Source organism: Cyprinodon variegatus, unplaced genomic scaffold, assembly GCF_000732505.1.
Source record: "Cyprinodon variegatus isolate N-32 unplaced genomic scaffold, C_variegatus-1.0 Scaffold553, whole genome shotgun sequence".
Lineage (NCBI taxonomy): Eukaryota > Metazoa > Chordata > Actinopteri > Cyprinodontiformes > Cyprinodontidae > Cyprinodon > Cyprinodon variegatus.
The window spans coordinates 180780-193385 of NW_015151006.1; the positions used below are offsets into that span (position 1 = coordinate 180780).

At 37.1% G+C, this 12606-nt stretch overlaps 1 protein-coding gene across 1 annotated transcript in view; it reads right to left on the reverse strand.

The window, feature by feature from the left end:
- Positions 1–1339: 1339 nt before the first annotated feature.
- Positions 1340–12606, reverse strand: part of LOC107095504 — a 77782-nt gene continuing 66515 nt past the window's right edge. Inside the window, exons 55-65 of the mRNA XM_015391635.1 lie at positions 12197–12235; positions 11969–12109; positions 11593–11681; positions 11473–11496; positions 9994–10073; positions 8696–9117; positions 5634–6924; positions 5471–5548; positions 3492–3590; positions 1985–2106; positions 1340–1902 (exon numbers count right to left, since the gene is read on the reverse strand). Coding sequence (XP_015247121.1) covers positions 1846–1902; positions 1985–2106; positions 3492–3590; positions 5471–5548; positions 5634–6924; positions 8696–9117; positions 9994–10073; positions 11473–11496; positions 11593–11681; positions 11969–12109; positions 12197–12235 — 2442 coding nt within the window. The 3' untranslated portion in view covers positions 1340–1845. The remainder of the gene's footprint in view (positions 1903–1984; positions 2107–3491; positions 3591–5470; positions 5549–5633; positions 6925–8695; positions 9118–9993; positions 10074–11472; positions 11497–11592; positions 11682–11968; positions 12110–12196; positions 12236–12606) is intronic.

A 12606-nucleotide genomic window follows, 5' to 3' on the forward strand; every position in this document is an offset into this window, starting at 1 on the left:
GTTGGCTAAAAACTGAGCAAACTTGTCACATAAACCGTATATGTTACCTTTTCTTTTAACAGCGGTATTTTACTTACCTATGGATGTTTTTCTTTCGGCTTGCTTATAAAAAAAACTTACAGTGAGTCATTTCACTTTAAAGTAATTAACTTAAACTGTTAGCAGGTGCTTAAAAATGGCGGTGCAATCTGGTCACTTCCGGAACGGGTGCTAATTTCAAAATAAAAGCCTAGCAGGTGACGAAAAAAAAATATTTGTATTTATTGGTGGCTCACGTTCAATTATTTGCGGAAGAGGATTAGGGCCACTGAAAAAAAAGTTAACTGATTTTAAAATTTTATTTCAGTATAACCTTTTATAGGGGCACTCAGTGAAATACTTAAAAAAAAATTCAAGCTTATGTTGTTATTGGAATCCAGCACAAGACCTTATTATGATTGTAACATTCAACAAATATCGATATTTTGATTACAAAAAATAATGTCAATGCAATAATTTAAAAAATTTAAACATTTAAAAGTGTTTCTATAAGAAATTCACAAAAAAACACTGAAAGTGAAAGAAGCACCTTTTGTTTGTCTTTTGGGTACAACCTAACCTTAGATGCATTAATGCTGATACTGGCACTTACATTTTTTCATTAATGAACCTAAACATAATTGTTAACTTTGCAATTAGCTTTTTACCTTTTTTGCAAAAAATAAATTTTAAAGCCTTGTAGCAGTATCTTTGCTGAATAGCTGGATATAGATCTAGTGCTTCTAGACCTTACTGAGGGATGGGGGACTCTATTTGTAAGGGTGATCAAAAATGCTAATTTGCCCTATAAAGGGATAACATGAGAAAAAACGACAGAATTCAGACTATTTTTCTCAGGATTCCGACTTTTTTTTTCTCAGAATTCTGATTTTGTTTTTCAGAATTTATTTTTTTCCTCACAACTGACTTTTAATCTTAGAATTTTAACTTTAACCTTAGAATTCCGACTTTAATCTCAGAATTCTGACTTCTCAGGTGTTACTGGCCCTCCCAAACAACTCACATCTTTGTCAGTGAAGCTGAGTGCTCTCAAATCTCTTCCTTCATGGTGTCCATCTACATTTAGATCCACAATTCTGTAAAGTTAGATTTCTGACTTTTTTCCCCATATTAAACTGAAATAACATTTAAAAATCAAACATTAATTATTTTAGTGGCCCCAATTTCTCTTCCATAATTATTGAATCAAAAACATCCAAGTGAATATAAATAGCATTACTATAGATAGACAGCCAGAAAATAGACAAAAATAGTGTGAATAAACAGTTTTATCAAAAGGAAACAGTTTCAATTTATCAAGTGAACCATGGTATCTCTACTCATTAATAAAATGGCGAAACATTAAATTCAAACTGCACGAGTTAAAATACCTAATAGAAAATAAGCTTCCCACATAAACATTTGTTATATTTTATGTGATTGTACACAAACACTTAAACAATCTTGAAACTTTTAATATTCATAAAGAAAAGTGACATGTTTTATTTTGCGCTTACAGAGTATTGGCAATACTGTCAGAGACATCATAATTTTAACTTCAAACTAATAATCTACAGTAAACAGCCTTAATAAACATGTGCCCCTCGCTTGGAAAATTATTGCACAATATACAAAAACATTTTAGAATAAAAGTGATCATACAAAGCACAAGTTTTCATAGAAAAATGAAAATACTGGATAAACTGTTAACCTAGAAACATATTTGTTCTATTGATGATCTTATTAACAGCGCACAAAAATTACTAAAGCTGTTCATTATAACAAAAAATAAAAAAAATACTTGGATCAGTTAAACAGGGTTTCCACTCAGTTATTTTTAGATGTTTTTGAAGATTTCAGCTTCATAGTCGTCTGGTAATATTTCTGAAAAGTGAGAAAAAAAGAAACATAAGCAGCTGCCTCAAAGATGCAGTCATGGATCCATTTGTACTGCGTCTGTGTGAACCTGTAAGTTGTCGTAGTGCATTTGGGTTTGGCAGTGCTGGTCCTCTTTGGTTCCCTCATTCAGAAAGGGAACGGAGCACAGCGTGCAGAAATACCCCCACTTACGGCTCACAAACTCCTTACCTGAAGAGGAGAGAAACAAGAACAATGTTTGAGAAGAGATTAAACCAATACCACAGTTTTGGAAAGTAAGAAAAAATTATCATTAAATTTGGGCATAAATGATATGAGTGCTTTAGCGCTAAAAAGTAAACAAACAGAAACCCTGATGTTAGTTGCTCTCAGTGGTACGATGATGTAGAGCTGACAAGGACAGAAATAAATAGGCTTCATATTCAGAATACATGAAATTTTGTTACTTGGATCCGTCATACCTTACCAAATATACACATTAGCAGTGCTTTGCAATAGCTGTACAGCACATAATATAACTGTAAAAACTACAATTTAATATCCACTGTATTCGGTTACCTCTGAAGTCAAAACTGGAAAAATTAGTGGGGTTTGCTAAGTGCTATTATCAGAGACCAGGTTTCTGTTAGTAACTACAGTAAGTTACAGGTCTGATGTATTTGTGTGTAAAAGTGGAAATTATTGATAACAGATTTCTGTCCAGAACCCAGTGAAACCTTCAATGTTCCCATCTGGGATCACATTTCTACTATGTTCATTTATCCAACTTGAACCTTGGACCTTCCTGTGTATTTACTGAAATGGTACAAGCAACGAAAAGTTTAAAAGTGCTTTTCTAATGCAGGTCATCCTCCGCTTCTCAACTATTTCCCCACTGGAAGATCTGATCCATGAGGGCAATCAGTCTGCATACAGAGGGGAGGCGGAACGATTGGTTTCTTTAATCTGACTGGAGCTTGACCTGCTCCAGACTGAGGTGACGACAGAGGACTTTCAGAGGTTTTTTTTATGGTCTCCAACAACATTTATGTGCAACTGAAGGCGCACTGTGAAGTGTATTATGCACAGAAGGTCCTGACTGAACACCTTGAATCTGCCCTCTGGTCTAATTATGCAGAACACCAAGTCTTACAACCTTCAACTTTTTTCAACCCTCTCTACCCTACAGGAATGATTCCACCAATGACAGAAAGAGGACCCTTTAGCAGTCTCCACTTAGAATTAGACAAACTGCTGCTGATATTTTAAAAGCCCTGCAGGCCGTGATAACTGTTAATGGGGGGAGAGGCATAGAGTTCAAGCCCCACTGTGGGTCCCTGAGAAAAGACCCTTAACCCCACACTGCTCGCCAAAGAGATGGGTTAAAAACAGAGAGTGAATTTTGTGCACTTTACTTGTGCCAGTGTAATGAAAAACAAACAAACAAAAAAGGCTAATTATTGTGCATATTTGACCAAACTGACACATACAAACACAAACACTTATGACTGATATAAGTGATAAACTTTGCCTTTTAAATACCAAATATCAGTTTCAAAATGTGTTGTTAAACATAACATAAATCCTTAAATGGTTGGCAGAGCAGGGTGTCTCACCTAGTGGGGTTTTAGGGTCAAATGGTGGCAGTTTGATGTCAGCACTGGCAGATCTTTTTGGTTCAGGTCCTGAAAGCTCCGCTTTCCGTTTGCTAGGAGCTGAAAAGAAAAGAGACTCATTTCATAACAATAACTTAAAAGGCGTCCATTTTTTAAATTCTTGATATATGATTTAAATAACAGAAAGATGAAGGTTAATCCTGAAAAAGACCTTTGTCTTTGGTTGTTGATCCTGTATTAAATCTATTTTAATAAACAGAAAAGTTGTAACACGAGTTTTGTTCATCAACACCAAATTAACGTTAATATAGCGGATATTCATCCATTCGAGTGTTGAAATATAAGTCATCCTTACATCGACTTTGTTGGATTAATTGTACATAAGTTATTCTACTTTAATCATATTACTTTAATCATATTATACTTACACATTTTGTTATCTCTATCTTACTCATATTACAAAGAGTGTTAAAACATTTAACTTTTTGCTGTGTTAATGTTTTGCTGTAGGTCTGTGCAGGAGGGGTGCTCACTGCTGAGGTAACAGATGCCGTTAAGGGTGTGGAGGAGCATGGAGAACTGTGCAACCAGATAAGGAGAGGGATTCTCCTTATCTTATGATGTTGTATGATGTTGTACGAAAGTTCTGGTTTCAACTGGGTTCATTCCCTCCCCTTTTAGCGGTTGAAACCACATTGTAATCAGGGCGTTCCTTCAATAAAAAAAGCTTGGAGAACAGAGACTGCTTCAGAGTGGGTTGGAGATTGTAACTGAATGCAGTTTCTGATCCCCTCTCCTTGCAAGTGAATTATACTAAATTCTCTGTGTCTTTCTTTTCCAGGTTGCTGAATAAGGTGTTTGGTGTTTAAACCTAACAGACTTCAAATTTAAAAATCATGTTTTTGTTTTCCTTGAAATCCTTCCCAGTTATTGTCAGGAGCTTCTTTACAACACCTCAAATTTAAATATGTTACAATATTTAATAACAAATACTGCTGCTCTGTTTCCTACTTCCTGTTTCAGGGAGCAGTGCTGCATGTCACTACCCGATCCGTCCCAGTAACACGATCCGAACCATCAGCTCATTTGTGCATGTGTAACCAGATATACATCCAGGACGCCCTGGATTTTATTTTGTAAAATAGACCTAAATTGCATTTTTCCCTCCTTAAAAATAGTAAGTGTACTAAACAATAATGTGTTAAAGCTTAATAATGTATTTCCTCAGAAAATAAATGCCTTAAAATCCTTTCTGTTTTATCACTCGTCTGTGACTGATCTGTACAGGAAATGGGATCCAACGCCACTTCCGGGAGCTACATTTTTAGGCTTTGGATTTAAACCTAAATCTAGTCTATTTGAGTGTTATGTTTTCATTTCAGCTAACATTATGATATATAGTGTGTAATCTAAAGAAAGAAACAACTAAAATGCAGATAAACATGCTTTAATCATATATTGTCGGACTACTATTAGCATGTCCAATGATCATTAAAAAAGCAGAAAATGTTTGACAAAATGTTCAAATCTTTTAAAATCATAGAGGATTACAGCTATATTAATCTGTTTTTAATAGAGTACTAGAATATTTTCACTCTATGTACATTAGCTTAACTTAGTTTAAGATGCTGCTTGAAGCATTGAAAGATTCTGTATCCTTTAGAGTGAGGATGTGATCTGCTTACTAGATAAAAGAGAACAGATATCCATGTGATGCCAATTCACTGATATATGTATATCTGTGGGGGTTTAATCTGAAACAACTGGCGCTAGGATTGGGACTCATTATTTGGAATCAGTTAGTTTAGCTTGTTCCTGTTCAGGCTCTACCTTCTCTGCTGAGATTCTTCCTGCAAGTAAAGATCTGTGATCTCAACAAGGCGGCCATCTGCCTTTGGCTTCAAGTCTGGTTAATGTTAGAATTTCACCGACATAAAAGAAAAAAAAAATCAATCAAGTTCTACCTTTAACTTCCCTACCTTTGTTTCCCTTCATGCATTCTTCCTTTTTCTCTCCACCCAGACATTCTGACTTCATCCCTCTGGTTGATTTCCTCACTGTAACAGAGGACAAATGAAGAGTTTCCTCAGCTTTTATTGTTCTGCTCTCAGAGATGGAGGGATGGAGCTCCGTCCGTCTCACCTGGAGTCAGTTCCACCGTCTTCTTGGCTTGAGCTCTGGTCCTGATCGCTGGAGCTTCCTGTTCCTCCTCTTTAGTCTCTTTGAAGGTAACGTCTCCAGAGGTTCCTGAGGATTTCTGCTCGCAGGCTTTCGATGGGACGTTTTTAGGAGGCGTTTCTTTGGCAGCAGCGTTCCTCGTCCTTGGTGGCGTCTTGACTTCTTTTCCCTCATCTAAAGTTTTTTTCCTTCGTCCTCTAGGAGATCCTGAGGTGATGGTTGGTGCATTAGCCGCTGCTTTGTCTTGTGTTATTTTATCTTTGTTTGATTCTTTGGTAGATCTATCAGACCGTTCAGTGATGGACTCCTCTTGAACGGTATCCTCTGTCTCTGCCCTGCTGTCCTCTGTTGGAGTCTCAGACGGTTGATCTGAACTGTCTTGTTTTACTGATGGATTCTCCTTTTCTTCAGGGACGATTTTCACATCTGGTTTTATTGTCAAACCTTCATCTTTGACTGGATGCTCTCCTTCCCTCACAGACACTTCATCGGTGACGCTCTCCTTTTCTTGAACAGGAGCACCTGACTCAGTTTCAGTGCAAGTTTTGGCCTCAAGTTCTCCCTGATCTGATTTTTGGCACATCTCGGCTGTGCTAGCATCGAAACCAATATCCTGCTTCTTTTCTTTCTCCGCTTCTTGATCGGTTTTCTCACAAAGGGAATCATTGGGATGATTCTCCTCACCTTGCCTCTCCCCCGTTCTCTGGCCATCATCTTTTTCTTTGGTCTTGACTGCTTCCTCTCTCAGCGTTTTCTCTGGAACATCCGTCTCTGGACTCTGGCTCTGACTGGTCAGCGCCAAGGTCTCTCCATGTGCAGATTGTTCCATTTTAGTGGAGTTTTGCAAACTTAACTCATCTATTTTTACAGCTTTTGTCTCTGCAGAGACTTTAAAGCCAGGTTTGCCCTTTGCACTTTCTTTGGATCTTGCAATGTGCTTCTGTGCCTGATAAGTTTCTGGACAGATCTTCACACCTCCTGAAGATGAAGGGGTTTGCTGACCCGTAGATGAAGACAGAGCTCCCTGAGTTTTAGCTGAGTCTGATGATGAGGAGGAAAGGGTTCTGTAGTCTCTGTCAAGGGAAAAGAGTTTGGGGGAACATGTGGCATCAAGTGGAAATCTAACTTGGGGGGATTTGGATGGGGTTGATGAAGAGGGTGAGCTTTTGTAGTTTCCAGAGGAACCTGCTGAGGTCCCGTTATCTTCAGGTGGCACCTCTGAGCTTGATCTCTGCTCCTTGCTTTTCTCTTTATTCTGTATGGATAAAGATACATTAAAATAAATAGCAACAGCTAAAACACAGCATCTTACTGGGCAAATTTAATAAAAACTGAAGCCGTGGAATGCTAAACACCAAATTAAGTGTATAATGCATCAGCAATCATTGTGCATACGGGTAGGCAGCAGGATCCTGCAAAATTCGAGGCATCACTTTGAAGAGGTAAACTGACTCTAGCCTTCAATGAGGTAACTCTTTCATACTAAATTTTATGATCCACATACAGTTATTAAAAGGACTTCTAGTAAAAAATATTTTCTTTTAAATTATTCTCTATCAGCCAACTGTTGAATCTTAATCTGCAAGAACTGTTTTATACCCAAGAAATGAAACTACTGCATCTGAAATGTAACTAGGCTACATCCCTTTCAGTACCAAGGACAGCGCCCCTATCGGGTAATGATGGTAACATGGAAGGGGCTCTGACAAGGAGGCACCTTAAAAATATTAAATATAAAGTTAATTTGGAGACTTTACTTGCTCACAGACATTAATGTTGTATATCTGGGGTGATATGCCAATATTCAGGTAACTTTTTTAAAAGGCCAGAAAGCATGAATTTGGTAGAGCACGATGTGGATGTAGTAGTTTAAGTAGGTTTAAGTACCGGTAGGAGGAATTGTAGAGACATCCTGTACCATTCACTATGCAATGTTATTTAGGAGGACAGAAAGCAGATGCCTCCCTACTCCAGACAAGGGTGAAGGGAAGGTTATGAGAGAAAATGAGTTCACAAAGCCTTCTTCATGCCGTGGTTAAAATTTATGTCCTTGATGAACTGAAGACTCAATGTTCATGTGTGTGGAGTCTCTCTATATGCAGGGGTGGGATGCTACCCACCAGACCCACACTAACAGTTTCAGCAGTATGTGTTGTTCTCCTCTGCAGAGTAAAATATTTTTTTTTTTCCTCCCTTGCATATCAACTCTCAGTGCTCATTTTACTTCACAGTAGTTAAACAATGTTTTTAGAAAGTCATTTTTTAGAAGCGCAATTACTGAAGCACATAAGTCCGGTATATGCTTTGTAAGGGTTGCAAAGCTGAGTATTTAAGTTGAGCTAAATCTAAAGTTTCCATTCAGATTTTTTATTAACCTTAATAGATTTCAGATAAATCCGTCGGTAAATGTGGTTGTCTAAATGGTTACCGCAGATGTCGTTGCCCAAGTCAGCACATAAGATTTCTGCATTTGTAACTCATATACGGTGATGTCATTCATGCTTATAAAGGCACTAGCATCATTATAACGGCTAACAAACAGCCTGGTTGATGACACGTCTGGCTGCGTGCTCTAATCAATGCAGAGGTACTATAAAGGGTGTGTGCACTATATGCAGAGCAAATGGGTGCCGACTATAAGAAATGCCTATTTCCTTGTTATTAGTGGGTTAAATCCTATTCAAAACTGTTCAAACAAATTATGCTCAAAGAAGGCTTCTGGTTCAGAAAGCATGAGAACAACTTTTTCCAAAAATGTCAGAATTATCAATAAAAATACATAATAAATGGGCAGAACCATCTAAAAAACAGTAAATATGCTAACGTTAGCCTGGACTAGATGCATGAAAACACTATTAGATGGAGTATAGACATGATTACGTGTATATGCTAAGTATGATATGTTTTTAACGAAACTGACAGGAGTACATTAAGTGTGACAAAAATCTCAGATTAGAATATGATCTGATCATGGCCATAGCACAGAATGGATACATACAACTGAGACATAATGAAGTAGACGTTACCTGCTGAGTTTCTGTGGAGCTTCCCTGTTGCTTTCGGAACTGAACAACTAGAGCTTTGATTACATTAAAACTGTTGATGTCGATTTTAGGGAGGTCTGGCTTTTCTCCCAGAGGCTGAATTAAACTGGTCTGCATGGGGCTGAACTTTGTTGACTCTTCTTTTTCATTTGTCGTCACAGCAGATAAATTGGTGGAACTAGTTGTTTTCTCAGCTTCACGTCTCTCCTGTATCGCTGCACCACCCTGTCCTGCAGAAAACATGGATGCTGCGGTCTCAGCAGAGGAAATAGACTTAGCAGAATCAGGGGTTCCGGTTTTTGTTGCCTTCCTATCAGAAGACTGTTCTGCCTTCGTCATGGCAGTGGGTTCAGTGTTGGTACCCACTCTGTCCAGTTCTGGGTGTACTGGGATGCTCTTTTGACCTGGTGTTAAAACAGTAAATAAAAGAAAGAAGAGTGTGTTGATATCACTGACATTTATAATGTCCTTATTTTATAATGAGCATAAATAACTGATTACAGCTTCATATTTTGGGGGTTTTATAATGGAGAGACACAGCTATTTGCTACCTTTGGTTTTCGTTGCCCTTTTCCAGAAAGCTATAGAACCAATTTAATAACAATCATTCACCTGCCTTTCTGCTTTCTGACAGGTAATGACATCTGGAAGGCTGTCTGAATTTATCTCCTTTCCTATTCTAGATAGTCTCCTTACTGTTGTCCATGCGAAAGGTAGGAACAGGAGCTATAATTTGCCAAACCTAGAATTAGCCACAGACAGAGGGTCTGGCTCAATGTTTTAGTAGTGCCAATATGTATATTTTTTGCCGTAAAGTCTAAAGTCACAGTGTTTATTTTTTGTTTTTTAGGGCACAGCATCACCGTCCTGTGTCATTGTAAAAATGCATACTGTAAAATGAAATGGGTCATTTTATATTGGTTTACAGGTAAATTTGGAATATTCTTGAATCATAAGGATAGTGGACCAAAATGGTACCTCCTAATCAGACTGCTTATAAACAACACAAATTAAAAGCAAGACATTGGAAGGACCAAAAGAACTGAACAGTTTATTTATTTTATTGGTTGATATATATATATATTTGTTTTACCTTTTAAGTGCACTGTTTTTGTTCAATTCATTGTGCACAACCTACTTTAAATTGAAAGGAAATACAAAATATCTTACTCATTGTGTACATGTTCGCTGTCAAACAGCCAACGGATCTATGAGCCGCCTCACCTGAACCTTGTTCTGTTACCCCAGTTCAAAGGTTAATGGTAACTTCACCGTCTTACCTTCATTCATCACAGTATTGTTCAGCTGGGTAAGAGCCCCATCTTCACAGTCCTTTAGGCGCCGTTCTCTGCTCTTTACTCTGAAAGGTCAACCAGAAACAGATGTTGGGAAAATCTGATTTATTCATAAAAGATATCAAAACAACATAGAGTGGATTCCAGAAGAGTACGTATTTCTGGCATGTTGCCAATTTTTTACAAAGCAAATCAGTTGAAAATTTATAAATAATCTGATATAAAAAGAAAAAACTAATTTGGAGATCTGTCTGTATAAATACACATGTATAATGATCTAGCTTTAACCTTTAGTCTTCTTGGGTATTGGGATCCCCAGTGTTTGATTAACTTTAAATAAAGTTATAATTTCCGAGTGGAATTTTCTTGGCTTTTTATATTATTTATAATCTTTGCAGAGATTTTGATCCCCAGGATAATATTTGATACCTGATGCTATGTTCATTACCATGTGGATAAAAGAATGAGGTAGTTAACGGCATAAAACATATACATCCCATTATGAAAAACTCCCATTTCTAAATCTTAACATAGAAACATGCTTTTTTCAAACAATCACACACAGGTTAAATAAAAGTCCAATTAGATGCTAAATTAATAACACATATTTATGCAACAAGATTGCACCTTTTTTACAATTTTGCCTCATAAACTGGTACATTATTTGCTTATTTACACGTTTCACTTTTTACAACTGCTGCTGGTTCACCAAAGGACATTTTATACCCACTTAAACATGAAAGAAAAATAGCTTTACTTGCTTTTATTCTGCTTTTTTGTGGTCCATTTGTTTTATACATTTTTTTTTTATTTTATTCTGCTTTTATTTTTCTTCTTTTTTTATTATATAATTCATGTAAAGCACTTTGAATTTACCATGTACTGAATTGTGCTTTATAAATAAAGAGCTTTAAACAGAAACAATGGCTGCCGATGAACTTCTAAACATGCCCAGACATGCTTTTTTTGGTAATTTTTAATCTAAAAATGGATTTTAGACCGGATGTGATCAGCAGACAAACATAGTTGTACAGCGCTGCTATTTGCTGGCAGTACCTACTCACACATCCATTATCTCGCCACCTTCTCAGTGTTCAGCTCCCGCCTCACAAACACTTCCACACTGGGTTTCAAGTGCTAATTGTGTCTTTTCTCTCCTGTCATTAGGTATTTTACCAATTTTTTTCAACTTGTATTTTTCCCTCTTTCTATCCACACCTCTACTTGCAACGTTTGGATGATAAGGCGTGATAAGGGGTCTTATCATTGTCTTATTATCGTAAACATTGAAAACACTTAAGTTTAGATAGAAATTGATAAAAATGACATGTAAAACACAAAAATAAACCATAAGCAGCCCACAGGGCGCCATGTTTAATCAGAGTCTCTGTATGTTAAAAGAGTACGCTAGTGACAAAGTCACAAAACCTTGATTTGTAAAACACAAGAAATTTAAATACTTACGACTCAATGCGTCTTACTTGCTCCCTGCATGACGACAAAACAAAACTCATCATCAGGAGGATGCTCTTATGGATCCGCTATCTAATCTTTGGCCACTATGATTCAAACTCAAAAACTTACCAATCTTTATACTTTTCACATAATTCTGGCCGCAACAGGTTCTCTACAACCTTTGCCATTTCACTTGGTGTCGTCATCTCGATGTAAATCTGTAAAGAGGCGGTTTTGTACAGAGAAAATTAACAGTCATAGAAGAAATAATTAAAATGGTGCTGATGATCATGAAATCCCTGTTGTCTTTTTTGGTTCAAGTTCAGATTCTGGTTTTTGGTAAAAACACAAAAGTGCTGTTTTCATAAGATACCATATAAATAAATATGCTAATTGCATTGATCTTGTTGATCTTACAGTAGAAAAGATTTTTACAGAGAAAAGTCAAGAAATCGTTCCACTGAGACGTTCTATGCATAAGTATGCAGAATAGGTGATGGTTTACCCTGTCGGCGAGAGGCAGGAAGTTGTTAAAAGCAGCCATGTTCGCCACCTCATCCATGACCATCATGGCTATATCCTGGTCCATCCTGGACACCTCCACACACAGGAGCCGCTCCTCCAAACCCCACAGGTCTGAAATTACCTGGAAAACAAGAAACATTCTGGTTTCAGTTCACAAGCAGCCAATCAGAAATGATGAGCTGATGAAAGGAAGGGAATATCTACTCACAGCGTTGCTCCATTTCATCAGAGTTTTGAACAAGGATACCTGTAAAAATGAAGTAAGATCTTTAAAAAAAAAAGAACTAAACACTCAGATGCATGTAACAGAAAAAGTAAAAATAAAGAGGATTGTTCTGCTTGTCATAAAGTATATGTAAACTGCTGTACAGTACTGATCCCCTACAGGGATACTGAAGCAAAATACTCTTATATCGGCCAGATCTCTTCTTTTTTTCTTTACCTTTAATCCATTTTCCAGACATTTTGTAAACACCCATCTATATTCATTCAACTGACCAGTTGTTTACGGCTGTGTTTGAATGAATGTCACAACATAAACAAGGTTTGTGTATCCTTTGCACTGAAATAGACCACAGGTAGGGTTGTCAAAAGTATCGAGACTCAAAAAAGTATCGA